Source organism: Ciconia boyciana, chromosome 10, assembly GCF_034638445.1.
Source record: "Ciconia boyciana chromosome 10, ASM3463844v1, whole genome shotgun sequence".
In the NCBI taxonomy this organism is placed as follows: domain Eukaryota; kingdom Metazoa; phylum Chordata; class Aves; order Ciconiiformes; family Ciconiidae; genus Ciconia; species Ciconia boyciana.
In genome coordinates this window covers 44,338,126-44,356,362 of record NC_132943.1, presented here as the reverse complement: position 1 = coordinate 44,356,362, position 18,237 = coordinate 44,338,126, and the positions used below count along the sequence as shown (strand labels likewise).

Genomic DNA, 18,237 nt, shown 5'->3' with positions numbered 1-18,237 from the left:
TTGAATATGCACATGTTACCTGGAAAACAGGTTTTGTTATGGACCAGCGGGGAGGTTGTAGTACACAAGGTGAATGATGACAGGGGCATGGAAGAGAGATTGCCACTCGGAAACTCACAGTTTACCTAAAGCTTTGATGCATGTGAGATGGAGTTTATGTAGTCATTTGTACATAGTCTTTGGATTTAAAAAAACCCAAAGTTATGGAAATTCTGTGATTTGTTTTAGGTGCTCCTGGGAGTCTCAGGAGAAGTAATATGTGTGCGTCAGGTATTTTAGCTCTGTGCCCCTTGAAATTCTGCACTGCTGGTGACAAAATTAGCAGGGAATTTTACTGCTTGGCTTCCTTGTCGTATTTTTACGATCTGCTTGAGTTTATGCTGGCTGGCTAGTGGGGAATCTGAACAGCTTCATTGTGCTCAGAAGTGTGTGTTTTGCATCTTTTGTCACTGCCTCTCCTCCCTGCTTGTGCAGAATCCTCTTGGTTACTTAAGTCGGTGTCTTCTCCAGACAGGGTTGGGGAGTGAAAAGGAATCATCTTGCTTGAGCAAAGACACTTGTTCAGGTCACAAACTGGAATGATCATAAACATTTTGTGGTGGTGGTAGAAAATTCAGGATATCTGCAGGCATGTGGGCTTTGTATTTGAAACTGTGTGTGAAATGGTGACAAACAGAGAGATATATTTCTTTCTCATTCTACTATTAGAGGCATAGCATTAATGAGTGTAATGATTGCTAAAGGCACATTTTACATTTTCAGTAAGGGCTGCTTAGCTTCTGCTGTGAAAAGTAAGCTGTGAAGATTGCAAATAATAGTGTGCTGAGGATTGGTTTAGTTGAGGATAAAGATATTTCATTGTTTTAAATTGCTGAATAGTGATATTTAACATGGATGTGAAAGTTGCAAACTTACATATCTATATGTATATTTTAACATCATTCTTCATTTTTTAGTATCTGTTTGTTTTTTTTCGGACTACAAGTTTCTTGATGTTTCTGATATACACATTTAACATTTCCATTTTAATTACCTATGTGCCAGTGGTTGCAGTTTTACCAAAACCTGGTTTTGAAGTGACAGTTTCACCAGACAAGTCATGCAGTTATCCTGTCCCGAAGTCATCTCCTGGCAGATCAGCGATGAAGTTTGAGTGTGTTGATCAGTAGATCGATGGTTCAGCCAGCTGTTTGGACTTACAGGGGTGATTAACGCTGCTTCTGTGGCTGCTGTGCTGGAGGAGGGCTGCACGTGCATCATCCCCGTGGGTTATACTGCTGTTGAGCAAGTAGCTGTATTATTTGTTTCCATTCTTGGATGGAAGTTTTTGTGGGATTTTTTTTTTTTCTTCTTATGTTAGCAAAGATAAAACCAAGTTGCCTTAAAAAAGAGCAAAATAGAACAATGCAGTTCATTATGTTTGGTGTTTAGACCTGGACTCTGGATTTGCACCATGCTTTTGCATGCTTTGCATCAGGTGTCTACTAAAATAATGAATAGGGGTGGAATGGCTAGTTTCTTTTTGCAAAACTTGGTAACTACATATTATGCACTCGGATTATTATAGTGTGCATTCTGTGCATTAAGAACATCAGTGCAAAGTTCTGCCTTTTGTTTACTAGCTAAAGCTGACTACAGTTTTAAAATAGAGTGGAATTAAAGCTAGATTTTTCCCACAAGAGGTGGGAAGAGGGATGGAACAAATTCACTGTTACGGAGCAGGCATTTGGCTATGTTAAAATGAGTGTTGATTTTATTGTGTCAACCTTATCAAGTGACCATGTTGGTTTATATGGTTCCTCTTCTCGATAACTTTTGACTCTGTTGTCTGATTTCCACCAGTGCTGATGCTTACAGAAGTCGCAAAGCATTGACGTTCCTAAATATTTGACATTGGCAGCTGGATGAGAGACACAGATGTGTGTTGTCACTAAGGGAAGGGCAAAACATAATATAATAGAGCAAATACTTTAGTTCTGTAAATTGTGCCAGGACCGTGAAACCAAGCGTCATCTTTTATGCCACCTACCTTCCAGTGTTCCCATGCTTTTGAAGGCACAAATGACCTCTGCTTCCCACCCCGTTCTCCCCGTCCCTTCCAGCTGCAGCCTCAGCTCTTGGTTTCACAAGGCACTACCATTCCTGGCAGTATCCTCTTTAAGACATGGCCGTGCCTCTCTTCTTCCCAGCCACAGCACCCAGGTATTTTTACTGGTACCAGTAGTGATGTACCAGTGGTGAGAATCAGTTCCCTCATCAGATCTGGCATATGTGACCACAGCCTCAGGCTGAATCGGGTATCGCTTGTTCTGCTGAGTCCTCAGTATCCCAGACACTTACCCGAAAGTATTCATGCAGTTGTTAACTAAGATATGTACAGTGTAAGTAAAATGTCCCTGGATAATTAGAGTTGATACTGTCTATGGTAAAAGTAAGCTAAGTAAAAGACTGAAACTCTGCTGGGAGATAACTGTATTATTGGAAATAACAAAAGAAGGTTGGAGTTTTGCCCTGTGATTTCTGTGAACTATTCATAATAGTTTTTGAGTAAGATCAAAGACACACTTAAAAGTTGGACTTCAATCTTAATTTAATCTGTTTGTCAGCAAAAGGAATCAAAGTTTACAGAGGTTACACAAGGCTAGATTATCACAGAATGATTTTGCATTTGTACTGGACTCTACTCTCTTCAGGTACTTTCCAGACTTTTAATTGTGGTAAAGAATCAGCAGAAAATGAATGCATTATATAAAAAAAGTAAAAAATACTGCAATGCAGAATGTAGAAAGTGCAATGCTTAGTTGTTAATGCTTCAGAAAAGCTAAGAGGCAGATGCACAACCGATCGGCAAGTACCAGACAAACTTCCATGGTTTGATCCACGCCAGCATAAGGATGCGAAGCCTGTTAATGCTCCATTACTTTTTCCTCACTGTAATAATGGATCTTTTGTGAAAAGTAGAAGTCCCTGCTCCTGTTGGAGCACTTATGGCATTATGAGATTGGAGCAATTACCTAGAAAGCAATAGATATTGTGTACTTGATTAGCTTTCAGGAAAAACCAAACTGCAATAATTAAAAAAACAAAACCAAACCACAAACCCATCACCCTTAAATTAGTGCTTTTGATTTGGGTAAAAGCAGTGCCTTCTTCCAAACCAAATGCTAGGTAGATGACACATTTTGCATGTCAGGTGCTTATATTCACCTTTAGATTGGTCTCTCTTGACATGAAAGTCCCTGTGGTTAATAAAATCTATTTTCCAGATAACCTATATGTAAGATCATCTGAACGTTTCAGTTAATGAGAAAATCCAGAGATAGGAGAGAGGGTTGTATTACCCACTCTGTCCTTCGCCTGATATGGGGCTACATCTTTCGGTCATTGATGACCATCTCAGTTTTACGAGGGATCTTGGGTCAGGATTTAACCAAACAGACATTCATCAGTTTGATGGTGGGTAAAAAAACCCTGCATCTTCTGCGTTTTGACTACTTGAATTGTTTGTGTGGTAACCTGCAGAGTGGATTTGACATTATTCTGGAGTTTAAAGAAAAAAAAAAAGGTAGTGAGATAAAGGAGTTTACATACTCCTTCGGATAAAAAATATTGTAGTTCGTCATACAAAAACCCAAGTTCTTGCAAACAGTGTTGAATTTGCAATTCTGCAGAGTGCAACCTCAGCTACAGAAATAGGCACTTTGGGGAAATACTATGTGAAAATTGAGCAAAAACTGTGAACAGCCCAAAGCAAAGCCAGTGCCCAGGCTGCTGCTTTTAAAGGAGATTTAATGCTTTACCTTGTATGTTGGTACCTTAAAGCTTAAATATCCCCCTCTCTGTTTTCCAGACAGAAGCAGTCTCCGCCAGCCAAGAAACCAGCAAAAATATTTCACAATGGATGTAGACGATGAAGAAAACATGAGTAAGACGTGCTTATTTACACAGTAATAATTGTTTCTGAAGGTGACTTTTTCTTGTGAGCACAGGGACGACTGCGAAGCAACTTCGGAAGTGCAAATTAGAATTATTTCTGTGTGTGTTTTAAAATACGGTATAGAAGAGTGAATCGGAGCTTTTGCATTAGAAGTGTTTTAAATACACATGGTTATTTGCTAGTCTAGTTATACCTTGTGTCTCATTTTTCTTCCAACTACCAACTAATTGAACAAAATATTTTCCTGTTTTGAACCAGCAATGAAGAAAAGAGGGAGAATACCGGTAGTGCCGATGCCGAGGGTTAGGGACCAGTCAGAAGGGAGGGGTGAGGTGAAGGAGATGGAGTTGAAGTGTATTAAATAAATGAGGGAAAGCAGAAATGGAGGAAGGAAAAGCAAAAGGAAGAGCTCCCCGCAGGTCTTGCATGGCTGATTATTCTCATTAGATGCTGATTGTTCCAACCCTGAGCTACTGAATTATTAAAGTGCATTTAAGCACAAAAATAGTCAAATATAGTGATCGTCTTGATGCATACACTGGCAAAGTGCTGCGAAGTTGCTAACTCTGTGGTATAATTAAGACCTGATAACCTGTGGAAAAAAGTGTTGTCATTAAAATATTATAAAAGTATTTTTGCTATTATTGGCCTTTCAACTACCTTTTTTTGCGAATGAGAGAAATGTTCTGTTGCTGCTATGCTGATGTGCTGTACCTGCCTGTAAATAATTGTATATGATATAATAACAAATGTGCTTATTTTTCCCCTAAGTGACAATGGCTAAATGCGCATCTCTGGCCAAGCTGACAAAGCCCAGCAGTGTAGGAGGCTTTGGAGCAGAAGAGTTGTAGTTCAGTCTGGAGGAGTTACAGAATGTTTTGATTGTGAGATAAAGAAGTTAGATCACTGTGTTTAAAAAAAGAAACCAACAAACAACAACCCGCCCCCAACCCCTAAAATTATTATCTGGACTAGAACGCATCTCTTTTCTTCAACTGAAACAGTGAACTCAACTGGAATATGCTTGCTAACACTTTATTTTCCTTGGTATAAAAGAAATTACTTCAGGTGGATGCTTTAGCTGTTTCTAAAAGTTGCCTCCCTAAGGAGGACTTCAAAAAAGTAAGAACTCTAATTGGATAATTCACATAAGATAATTTTTTGGATAAAACATCCCCTTATCTCAATAAGGAGTATATCTGAGCATGAATAAAAGGTGCCTTCCTTGAGCTGGAGAAAATATAATCCCTTCACAGGGGCATTCTCTAAGTGTACTTAAGCAAAATACTCAATTTTTGTCTGCTTCTGCGGTTTTTTGTGTGTTAGTGCATCTATGTGGGAAACCTTTCACTGAACTTTTTGTCTCGTCAGGAGGCTGCTCGGTGGAGTTGTTACAGGTTGGGGGCATGCATCTGTATAACTGCAGTTGTCTCCCAGAAGTATGGTTTGAGATGTCGTCTCTACCATGTTTTTGAAAGGAAGCTGCAGATAACAATGTGTATTTGGATGAGCCCAGTTAATAGAAGGTGCAAGAAGACCTTCCTGCGTCTGTATGCCCACACAAACATCATGAATTTGCAATGTTAAATCATCAGATTTTGTGGGGGAGAAATCAAAGTTCAAATTCTTAAGTTCTTCACCTTGATTCATGCAAAGATTTTTCTAAATATTTTTTATCTTTCTCTAGTTTTACAGAAAAATGTCTTTTTATATCTCTTAAGATTCTGGAGTGTGATACCAGAAGTTGCCTATTACATTTTTTTACTATTTTATGTAACTCCTTTTTGGGGAAGTATCTTACAGGAAAGGAAGGTGGGCATATGCAATATTTGTAGCTTGCAGTTGCATAACTAGAATTGCTCTGCAGAAGCCAGAATTAATATTGTATTGGTTCAGATGAAATGTAAGACAGTGATGAGGTTACATTAATATCCCTGAGAAAATACAGTGTTTCAGACTTCAGGTTTTAAGGTCTTCCTCCTTTATCCGTTGAACATAAGATGTTACAAGAGATTTGGGGCAATACTTTTTTATTTTTTAGAATGTTTTTATTTGGTTTTCTGTTGCTTTGCAGGGAGGGTATGTCTGCAGCACTCTGAACGCCCTAGGAATCTGTGCTGGAAGCCCATCTGCATATTATCTCAGCATCAAATCAGAGCGCCCTGCAGAAGCATCAATACAATAGAAATAAATAATTTGCTAGGTGTAAATTCACCCTGTTGCCTATCCTTATCGATTACCTTACAGGCAAGGGAGGGGTGGGGCATTTTGCAGAACACTTGGGACACTAGCATGTGGCCGTCCTGACCTTTCTCTTTGATCATTTCCCCCTTTTTCTAAGAAGATGCTTAGAAGAGATCACATGTGTTTTTTCTGCCTGTTTTTTATGAAAAAATGACTTAGAATTTCCCCAGGCCAGTAAATGAGAGCAGCAGTATAAGGGGTAGCTAGAAGCATCTTTCAGTTCAGCTGAGAGTCATTGAAATTTAATTAAGTGTGCTCCAGATCAGACAGAGCAGGGAGAGTGTTGTCTCTCAGCAAGCAGGTAATGGAAGTTCCCCAATGCATAAAGCGTCTTAATTACAGACACTTTTTAATTACAGGGAATAAAACAAAAAATAAACCAACACACTTGGACAGAAGATTTCTTTCTTTGCTGGCATGAAAATATCCTGTGCCTCTTTCCTTCTTCTCTTGGGTTTGTCAGCCTCTCAAACAAGATTTCAGGGGCAGGACTTCTCTTCCACTGAAGTTGTTGGCATGTGATACTGTTAGCTATGATTTTTATTAAGGCAGCTTCCACAGACATCAGTCAAACCTCTAGTCAAAGCTGCTAACTATTTTTAGTGACTAGAAAATAAGCTAGTCTTATGAAAAATGTTGTCTTCTTAAATCATGGGTAGTATTAATGTTTAAGAAAACAGGATCCCGTTATCAAGTGTTCATATCTGTATTAATGCTACTTCAAAGTGTTGAATACACAGGAGGCATGATGGACCTCAAAGGGCTCTCTAAAGGATTCATTCCTTGAAAACTTATTTAAAGACTGGAAAATGCATAGACTTGAAAGTATATTTAAAATCTAGGATTAGGCTGGTTTTAAACATCTTGATTTTTGGGTACGTAAGGAGATCCACCAAGACTGTGTAACCTTTCTGAGGCAAAGATGTATGATGTTAACATATGGTCACTTGTCAACCCCAATAAAAGTTTAATAAAAAAGAAAAAAGGATCATGAAGAGCATCCGTTACTGAATGCAGATATTTTTTTTTTTAAATAATTCAGATGATTTTTTTTTTCTTCTGCGAGCTCTCTCCTATGCTTTATACTTTCTAAGAGTGTTTTAACATTCACAGGTCTCATTTTCCTGCCTTATTTTAACTGTGATGCTGGCAGCACAAAACTTAATACTGGTCTCCAAATCAGACCGATAGACTTTGAAATGATCTAAACTGTTTTTTAGAACATGCATGGAGTGGTGGTCCACATCTGCCATGACCTCTGCTTTAGAGCAACACAATTTTGCTCCTTTTAAGTACTGGTGCTCCCAGCTTGAGCTATGATGGGATCCTGAATCAGCCAGAGCTCTCGGGGGTGAAGATGCCCTCCCTCATTCTCTTGGGAATGAGTGAGAGACTCCCCAAAGTCTTACAGGCTCTCAAACAGCGTATTACCAGGATGAAAAAGACTGCAGAATAGAGCAAGAAGAGCAGATATACAGTGCATCCAGCTGTGGGTCCGCTCCTCCTGCGTCAAAAAGCATGCGGGGAAATAAGGAGCTGCTGTGAGAAGAAGAGGATGACCTCAGGACAAGGGACAGTTAGAGCCCTGCAGTGTACAGGAGGGATGACGAGGTTGAAATACTAGCGACATCTGTAAAATCATGAGCAGCACAGGGTGTTTAATATTGGAATCATCAAATTGAAAAAATTAGCAAATAAAAAACAGGAGATGTATTAGGTGAGACTAGCGGATGGGGGTTCAAAACAAGTAATGGGAGATGTTTTTGTGCAATGTGTAATGAAACTGTGAAACGCATTGCCCAGGACATTGTGGATACCAAGGGTTTATGGGGTCGTGAAAAGCAATTAGAAAAATTTCGGGGGGCGGGGGGGGGGAACGGATGGACGGATGACCCATGGGTGGCTCCCTGCAGGCTGAGAGGCTGCCCTGGGGAAGGGCCGCTGCGTCCTTGCTCTGGTTTTATACTCTCTTGGGGTCTGCTGGTGGCCCTGTCCCAGGGAGGGAGCTGGGCGAGGTGAGGATGAGCCAGTAAGGCCGTTCTTAACTTCTCTAACAAGGTGAGGTGCCTGGAAAAGGAAGAGCTGTTTCTGAACAGCGGGGAGAGGCTGGGCTGGAGGAGTTACTCCATGTCTGAACATGGGCAAGATTAAACAAGATGACTTCTCTGACTTCAACAGGTGGTGATAGCTAATCTTACTTTTTGACTAATCTGTCAGATCTTCTCCAGCCCTAAGGTAATTAGAGGACCTCACCACTGCTGGGCAGGACAGGCTAGAGAAAAGGACCGAAAGCACATCTTCACCCTCGGCCTGAGAAGCAGTTGCTCTTTCTTGCAGTCCACTGACTCTGTGGATTGAAACAAACCTGGGTCCTTCTGGTTCATTCGGAAAGTATTTTCCTTTCCATCACGTGCAAGGCTTGGATTTGGATCACCTCCACAATGTAGAAACTTGCCTCCTTTCATGGTCTCTGGGTTTGACTCGGGCTGCCAGCTCCCTGCTTGCTTTCTCTCCTAGTTGCTTCCACCCTGCAGGTTCTCCAAAGCTAACAAGCCTAGTAGCTCCCAGGGAAGGAGTAGTTTTCTTCCCTTCTTTCTTATTGAGACAAGGTAAGCGTGCAAGTTTCTTTCCTGCTTCCTACAAGTCCCCCCTCTCTGTCAGGGCATCGTTTCCCCTACCTGTGTCGTGAGATGGATTAAGGAGTTCCTCCAGCTGCTGTACTTACATGCAAAAGTTCTTTTATTTTTTTTTTTTACATTCATCTGGAGTCTGGTCAACTCGTATTTTCCCTCTGTGGTTTCCACAGGCACTGACAGTAGTCTTCATATAAAAAGAAAGATAAAAACAGAGGCCATTAATTAGTGTTAACTAAATCATTTCTGTTTAGCCTAAAAGTCATATTGGTTGATAGCAAATTCTGGTGCCACTAGTAAGAGCAGTGTTCCAGAAATGGTGTTTTAGATGAGATGTAATTTTTGGAGATTACAGCTTCGGGTAAGAAGCTCATTGTAAGGAAAGATTTAAAAATTCACTCTATTGTCCTTAGACTCCTTCACCGTATATACACATACACACACACACACACACATATAAAAATATATATATATATAAAGAATATGTATGCATGAACACTCTGTATTGACAGTTGTGGCCCTACAGCACACATTCTGCAGGCAATACAATTTGTGGCTGAACATAACAAGAGATGCTTTATTGAATTTAGCAGATTTCTAGCAAGGAAATGCTTCAGAATATTTAGTGTTTCATTCTTGATGGAACTTAATTGACTGGAATTTAGTGTACTGTACAATTCTTTGTTGCGCTACTGTGATTTAACAAAATGTGTTCCTACTTTGGCTGTTTCTTTTGATCTTTTTTTTTTTCTTCTTTTTTTCTCTTCGAGCACCGAAAGGAGTAACCTATCGAGCTTTTGCTGGAGGATGTTATAAATGAAAATTTAGTAACCATTCCATCAGCTTTGTAACCTGGGCGAAGTGATGTGTGCCTGGTAGGGGATTGTTAGGGAACACTTAAAGTGTGGCTGAAATTTATCTCTCTGGAAGAGAGCTTCCACCTTGGCTTGCTCTCATTTCAATTAATATTTATCACCTAGTATCAGTGTAGATGTAATACAGATATTTTGAAGTTTTGGAACAGGAGAGTTAGAAATACTTGACCTACTAAATTTGCCTTTTCTTTCACAAATGCCAGTATAAAGCACAAATAATGAATTTCCTTAGTTTCTTTATCAGGGTAAAAATGAGGTCTTTGCAGTTATAGCAAATATAATTCTTTAAATATACCTCTGATATATCATTACCCCAACTTTCTACTTTAGAAAATAAATCATTAAATTAATATTACAATGCCTTTTTTTCCCCATTAAAATATCATCATTGTGATTGCGCAGCTTTTGTCACACTTCTTGTATTCTGCATAGTCTTAAGAGAGGACTTTTATGCTGATTTTTGGGTTTGTAACTCTGTGACAGCCATTTTCTTCCTTTGCAAGGAATTATAAAATAGCTTGCAAATGACAAATATAAGGTTTCTTAATAGAAGGCTGCGTGGAAATACTAAAGTAGTCTTGTGGTCATGCTGGCACAGCAGGCAGCTGTAGTTCCTGAGCAAATTGGGGTGAGGTGAAATGAACATCTAGGAAAGGCGTAAAAAAGAATTGAATTCAGAGAATATGGAATAGCTAAAGAGAAACAAAAGCACTCAAACGCTCTTCAGTCACAGTGCCTACCAAAAAGCTGCCTGATTTTTCATGGCTCAGGTTTTATTTATGTCATTTCTCAATTTGAGCAACTAAAATCACTGAGAAAAAAAAAAGTAACACGACTAAAATAAGAATAAAGTAGAATTAAATATCTGTCTCCTAGTACTGGTCTTAAGCATCCATTTTTATTTTACTAATGGTAGTTCTTTGTTTTATAGGCGTATGCTACTATAACTTACATTTCGGTTTAAAGCATTTTTCAGGCCAAACGTAACTTATCAGTAAAAGTTTTGTTCCAGCGTGATTTAAATGCAATTAAAAAAAAAAAAGCTGCAGTGGTTTTTTTACTATATGATTGTATCAAATGCGTAGTTTGAAAATCATTCGAGTGTGTTATGTCTTGAATTATCGAGAGGTTGTATTCCATCATCGTTATCTCTGATCGTATTGCAAAACATTTAACCTGTGAGCACACATCACTTAACCAGTTACAAAGAGAGATAAAGGAATCTATAAATTTTGCATTTACAAGGTCCTGCAACGAAGGCATTGTAAGTTACTCTTTCTGGGCACCGCAGGTTCGAGCAGCACCGATGTTAAAGAAAACCGCAACGTGGACAACGTTCCCCCCAAGGACGGCGGTGGGCAGGGCGCCGGGGAGGGGACGCAGCTCTCCAACGGCGGTGGCAGCAGCAGCAGAAAGCGTCCTTTGGAGGAGGGCAACAATGGCCACTCCAAATTCCGCCTGAAGAAGAGGAAGAAAACACCCGGCCCCGTTCTGCCAAAGAATGCCCTGATGCAACTTAATGAGATTAAACCCGGTTTACAGTACAAACTCCTGTCCCAGACAGGGCCGGTCCATGCCCCCATGTTTGTGATGGCAGTCGAAGTCAACGGGCAGGTATTTGAGGGGTCTGGCCCGACGAAAAAGAAAGCCAAGCTTCATGCCGCCGAGAAGGCTCTGCGGTCTTTTGTCCAGTTTCCAAACGCCTCAGAAGCCCACCTGGCAATGGGGAGGACTCTGTCGGTCAACACGGACTTCACCTCTGACCAAGCGGACTTCCCTGACACCCTTTTCAATGGGTTCGAAACGCCGGTCCCTTCCGATGCTTCCTTTTACCTAGGGTCCAATGGGGATGGGTCCTTTAGCTCTAGTGGGGACTACGGTTTGCCATCGTCTGCCGTAGCCAGCAGCCTTTCCCAGTCACCTCTCCCCGCACCATCGCCCTACCCCTCTGCCAGCGGGAAGAACCCTGTCATGATCCTCAACGAGCTGCGGCCGGGGCTGAAGTACGAGTTTCTCTCAGAGAGCGGGGAGAGCCATGCCAAAAACTTTGTCATGGCTGTGGCGGTGGACGGTCAGACTTTTGAAGGCTCGGGAAGGAATAAAAAGCTGGCAAAAGCTCGGGCCGCTCAGTCGGCCCTGGCATCCTTGTTTAACATGCAGCTGGACCAGACCCCGTCTCAACAGCCCATTCCCAGCGAGGGGCTCCAGTTACACTTGCCACAGGTGAGAAGCCCTTCGGGTTTTATTGATGTCTTTGGGTAATGACCAGGAGTAGCCAAGTCATGCGTATTGAGTCAGCTTGAACAGCGTTTCTGCTGTTTATTCTGCGTCTGTAGATGTGTGTGTGCATATATATACATGCATGTGTATTAGGTGATTTATCCACTTATGGCTTCTGACAATTGCATGAACTCTTTGTATTCTGTTGGACAGAGAGGAGGCTTTGTTGCTGATGCTTTCAGCCTTGATCGTGTCACGTAAGAGAGCACTGAGCCCAGTGCAGTGCCAGCTTGGATTATGGTTTGTGCTGAGGAAAGGTTGAATTGCGTCTTGCTCGTCTTAGGCAGCAAGACTTAGATGGAGTTCAAGTCAGAATTACTACTTTAAGTAAAATTATTATTTGATACAACAGTTTTTAGCAGAGAAAAAAATCGCTCTCTTCTGCAAACTGAAATTGTTGGCATTGACAGAGCTGAATAATGGAAGTCAAGGACAGATTAAGTGAGGCCGATGCAGTCGCCACTTATTTCCAGGGTCTAAATAAACAACACACTCGCAGTGCACATATCCAAGATGTGTGGTTAAATAGCTGTCATCTAAAGGATTGTGCTCTAATCAAATTAGTTAATAAGTATATGTAAGTTACTTAGGCAAGTAAATCTGGATGAGAAATAGTTTAAATCAAATAATTAATGACCTAGGGAAAGTATCAAACATACCAGACATAGACCAGAAATTTAAAGTAGCTAGAATGGAGTAATTTTTTATTTTTTTTAATGAAGAAAAATTCTCCCTTATTTTCTTGCTTGTGTTTCTCCCCAGTCAAACTACAGTAATGATTGTTGGACTACCCTCTTTCTACTCTGTCTCTTGGGTCTTTTTAATGATATTATATGCCTGTCTAAATTAAAATACTTGCCTGTGACTTTTTTGCAACTTTCTATCTGTTTATTATGAGAATTTCAAGGCTTTGACCTTTTCTATCTCAAAAACTTTGTTTTAGATTTCGTTAAAATTGTAAGATACAGGTCTGATTTGATAACGTGGGGTTGAAGAGCATAAGTAGATGTTGTGACTATTTTCAGTATGTTGTTTTCTCAAAATGCATGGACAACATGCATCGTATATGCTTTCTTTTTTAATGATGCACAATTACTGCATTACTGATGAATGTTTCCTTCATTTTCAAATCTATTTGAAATAGCTCATGCTATTTCAGGTAGTTACGATTTCTTCAGTAGATTCAGTAATTTCAGACTGCATTCTCTGCTGTGCTTTTAAAAGTAGATTTAGCCCCAGACACCAAAAAAATTTCACTGCCAGTAATTTATGTGTTATTAGTTCTTGAATCAGTAAAATGGTGAAAATTGGAACTGGAATAGGGAAGTGGGAAAGAGCACGAGGTGAGACATGAAAGAGGTGTCTTTCTAAGAGGGTAAAGTTGTTTCTCCGCCCAGCAGCCCAGCGTATAACAGCTTACACAGGCTCTTTTCCTTAAGGGACTTCGATGGACCGCTGGGCAGTGCTGTGTTTTTCTGAGCTCCTTGCCTTGCCAGGTTTTGACTGAGTCCCAGGTAGCTGTCCCAGAGCTTATGGGATGCTCAGGGCACTCAAGCCTAGGGTACGGTATTAAATAACAAAAAAGCAACCCATGCAAACACTATTTTTAATTTTTTTCCCGTGCTCCTACACTGACCTTGATACCCATATTGTGTACACCAAAGCATGCCCCAGGGCTAGCTGGCTAGCTCGCGTTTCACTTGTCTTATAGGTGTGCACCGAAAAAGGCTGCTCCGGCGTGGAGGAGAACCCGGTGGGCTTCAGGAGTAATGCCGAATACGCTGGGTGGGAAGGGGGAGGTTGCTGGTACTACCTCATGTAGACCCAATTCAAAGTCAGTTATTTATTCAGAGGCTTTTGATCAGCTTGTCATCAGGACGTCGTTGTCCTTTCTGCACTTTGCTGTGTCGTATTACTCTGCTTTGAATTATAACTAGCTGTCAAGTTATTGGAATTATATCAAGGTCTGTTACATATTAGTGATTTCGGTCTGGTATCTCTTAATGATTAATAAGGGATATAAGCTTTTGTGATGTTTTCAGGTCCCGCTTTATTTATCTTCTTTTTTTTTTGACTCTGTGGTTATTTTATTTTTTTACAGAGTGTTTACTCAGGATGTGTAAAGATGTTAACTTTGGAGATAATCCTAAAGTGGGTGAAGTCACAAACATTGGAGAGTACGGGAATGATGTAAATGAGGATAGGATTTGTTATAACCCATAGACCAAATAAAATGCTGATTGGGTTGGAAAAAAATGGAAGCTAGAAACATGCAAGGGGAGGAAAAATCCAAATACCAAATGCTCAGTGGAAATAATAAATGTGTAGTGTGGTTGTGCCGATGCAGGTGTTGGAATTGACTGCCTGGGTGGCAGGTTCAAAACCTGTCTGTAGCTGGTGTGGTAATTTGTGATGCCTTGTAAGAAAAAGTGATAGAGCGGAAAGAGTCGAGAGCAGAGGAGAGATGATCCCTGCTCCAGTGGTGGTCGTGAGTATTGGCTGAAACGCATATCCGTGATCCCACGCCTCCCGATAGCTGCAGGCACTCTGGAGAAAATTAAATGTGGAAATACACGTGCAAGCTATCAAATGGTACAGAAGGGCAGTTGACATCAGAAATCAGCTTATAAAATGGGTGCAGGTATAATCTTATGGTCTTTAAGAGTGGGTTATCGAGGTGCTGATCCTGTGGTTTAATACATTTAAAACCAGTCTCTGCAAAGCAAGCTTATCTGCTTGCTTACAGCTTGACCTTTTGTGAGGGACGAAGCAATGTTGCCTGCGGTGAGGAAAATCTCTTTGCTGGGAAAGTGAGTTAAAGCCAGTAAGTCACTCAACATGTGCCTCAGAGCGGATGAAAATGCACTGCTGAAAAAAACAGCCCTCATGCATTTATGACCTTGGCAGCGAGTGTGTTAAAATAGAAGAGGTTGTCAGTCTTGCATTATAGGAACCTGCCTCTCCAAAACAAAGAAAATCCTTTTATGGTTAGCTACACTTTGTAAATTGATAGCCATCCTCACTTCACCTCCCACCCCTCAAAGCAAGGGGGTGACCTGTATTCTGCAATAAGCCACTGGACGTACCAAGAGCTCTAAAATGTGTGTCCTTCAAGTTTTATTCTTTTCCATGGAAGAAAACTACATGTTTCAGCATACTTAGATTAATATTATTAAAAAGTTTAAGTGCATGGCTTGTCATAGGTCTGCAGAGTTGGTAGGTGATGAGAACTGGAGAAGACAGTGAAATGTGAACAGTCTTTTAAAATCACTTATGAAAACAAAGGGGTCGCACATTTATAGATGAAACGTGGAAGTTGATGTGACCAGGTTTTTGAAAACTGTTAGTGCAAAGTCCAAATCTGATTTCTAGGGAAAAGAGTATCATTGAGCACTCAACCACAGCAAAGCCACGCTGGGCCAGGGAAAAGCTCCTTCTCACACATTATCCTGTCCCCAGTGCCACGTCCCTGCCAGCAGCCCCAGCACTGGGAAGCGGGAGCTTTCTCCACCCACGGAGCTGGTCCTGCCGCTGAGCAGCACCTTGGTGATCTCAGGAGATGGGACAAGGACATCCTTGGACATCTCAGGAGCAGCGGATGCTCTGTTGGACTTCTCTATTTCTTCATTTTGATTTCTTTATCACCCAGAGAGAAGCCTCCCAGAGATCACTTGTTTTCTCTCCTATTTTTCTTTTCCCTTAGATGCTGCCTGCTTCCCAAGGAAGGCCATGAGGGGTCTCACACCTCTGTCAAAGGTGGGATGGTGCTGTCCCTAAAAGAAGTACTCAGGCCAGTACCAAATGCCTTGAAAAAAACTGAGAAAGGGGCATATTGGTAGCAGTGCTTCCCCAGTATGTGCTTCTAACCTTCAGCAGCTTGTGTCTCAAGGATTTTCTCAGCCAGACATGGTGTCTTTCCATCTGAGAGTTCTCGATGGGTTATTGTTTTCCCTCATGAATTTCAGCCCTTTCTTGAACTTCTGTAATCTTTTAGCTTCCACAGCACCTTGTAGCAATAAGTTCCACTGTTTAAGTATGTATCGCAGGAAGAAGAGTCTCATCGTGTTTGTTTTGAACACGCGGCATGCATCCTGGTGTGCCCCAGGGCACTTGGTGACTTTCAGTAAAGTCTGCTGGCCCAGGCTGCCGGCATTACTGATGGGAATGGTTTCCATCGGACGGTAGGAACCCGCTGGTGGAGGTAGCCTCTTTAGGCCACTGATGGCCTCTGTTAGGAAAACCTCCATGTAAGCTTTATAATTATATTTCCCAGATTTCTTCAAACTGTTTACTTAAAAAGATAGCTGATTAGTCAGGATGCAAAGAGGTGGAAGTTAGCGAATTGGAATTGTAAATATTGAAGCTTAAAAATAGAGTTGTTTAGATTAGTGAAAGCTGGACTAACTATTGTGAGAGAAAGCAACTTGCGCTAGACAAATAATCAGTGTAGCTGCAGATGAAATTAATTTTAAAAAATGCACTAGAGGGAATACTTTTAATCATTCACCTAATTGTGTTGCAAATTCAATTTATCCTGTATATCATTGTGGACAGACATTGAAACAAAATGTTACGCAGAAGGAATGGAGTGAGAACCAGTACTGCAAGGGCTACTTTTACTTGAAGTGCTATGTTAATCCTGGTTCAACCTGGGGCAGGGGGAAACTATAAAAGAAGTATTCAAATATAGGAAGGATATACAAACTAATGATGAAAATGATCGGAGATCTGGGAAAGCTGCTTCTGCAGAGGTACTGAAGAGCTCTAGGCAGTTTATTGCAATTGACTGCTTAGTGTATACAGGAGAATGAGCATGTAACAGATTCAAACCTAGCAAAAAGATAATACAGAATGTGTTTTTTGGAATTAATGAGTAATATGTTGGAATAATTGCTGTGGAATTGTCAGAAATGTAAAAGATGTATTTGCGTAAGCAGGGCGAGAATGTACTGCCAGGTAGCAGTTCCTTTAAATAAATACAGGAAACTTTGGAGCACTAGAAAATAATTGCCCTGTTTTATTAGCATAGTTATGTTTGCAGCTTCTCTGAATTGTGTGTGCTGGTCCCTGTCAGAGAGATAATGGGCCTTGGTTTTACCTGCTGTGGGCACTGCCACCGCTCATCAGCTTGTGAAAGTTCACATAAGCCCTAAACTGTGAAGGTAAGAAATAAAGCTGAGGGAGAACATTTGTGCTTGCGAAGGACCACTGGAGATCCAAGGAGAGCACAAAAGATTGGGAGGTCTTGGGTCAGGTCCCCGGTGAGAACCTGGTGCTGTCAGCCCATGCAGTGCCTCTGCTCCCGCTGCCTTTGGTTGCACCATGCGGGTGCTCACCAGCATTCATCTGGGGTGGTCTCTGTGGCGTGCCAAGGCCTTCCTTCGGATCCAGACAGACCTGAACTTCATCAGCTTCAGAATATTTTAAAACATGAATGGTCAGGGGGTTTCCGCTACAACATTGCTGCAAGATATATATTAACCAAAATCAGTCTGTATGTGTAGAAAAGAAGTGGATTCACTGTAACTTCATCAGAGAAAGGAACAACGCACCCAAAATAGCTTTCGGCTCACATGCCTTAACGAGAGAACTGTCAGCTATTTTAGGTCTTTCCTTTTTTGAATTACCCAACTTTGAATAATGATTTAATGCAGGAGCGGGGGTAGAGAAACTGCTTGTCAGATGTTAGAGCACTCACTGGGAAGGTGAGATATGAATTCAATTTCTGTTCCAATTAATACTTATTTATATGAAAGGAAATAGAGTCAGAATGAGAAGTGAAAGATCCCTGTCCAGACTGGTCAGTGGCCTGGGCTTGATGTGGAGACAGCTTCTAGTCCTTGGTTTTGAGATGGGGACAGTAAGGACATCATTTTAGGCCAGTAAGGCTTGTTCCCGGCACTGCAGTGGTCTGTTCATAGCCTGCCTTATTCCCATCTTTTCCATGCTCTTAGTGACTCTTAACTATGTTAATGTAATAGACCACCTGGGAGAAAAGGATAATTCTTCTAATTTATTCGGTGAGTAGTCTTATAAAAGACCAAAACCTTAGTAACTAAGTCTGTAGACATTTAATAGTGTTTATTCCTCACCACCCAACTGTTGTCATGCAACTTGAGTATCAAATAGAGTAAAAAAAGCTTTAATATAGCTGCCTGTTTTCTGGCAGTGATTTTTCCCCCCTCCCCTACAGTTCCTCCTGTATTGTTTGCATCTCTAGCGGTCATTTTGTCTCGCTTGAGTTCTGCTTAGTCCTTCTTATCAGCCC

General features: G+C 41.0%; 1 protein-coding gene across 4 annotated transcripts in view; it reads left to right on the top strand.

Annotated features, from left to right (window-relative positions):
* ADARB1 (adenosine deaminase RNA specific B1) overlaps nt 1-18,237 on the top strand; it is an 86,498-nt gene that overhangs the window by 36,368 nt on the left and 31,893 nt on the right. For 3 of the 4 annotated variants that reach the window (XM_072873939.1, XM_072873938.1, XM_072873940.1), the window contains 2 exons: nt 3,851-3,925; nt 10,981-11,912. In XM_072873939.1, coding sequence (XP_072730040.1) covers nt 3,898-3,925; nt 10,981-11,912 — 960 coding nt within the window. In that variant the 5' untranslated portion in view covers nt 3,851-3,897. Of the gene's footprint in view, nt 1-3,850; nt 3,926-9,584; nt 9,690-10,980; nt 11,913-18,237 lie in introns of all 4 variants that reach the window. The other variant, XM_072873941.1, reaches the window with a different exon arrangement.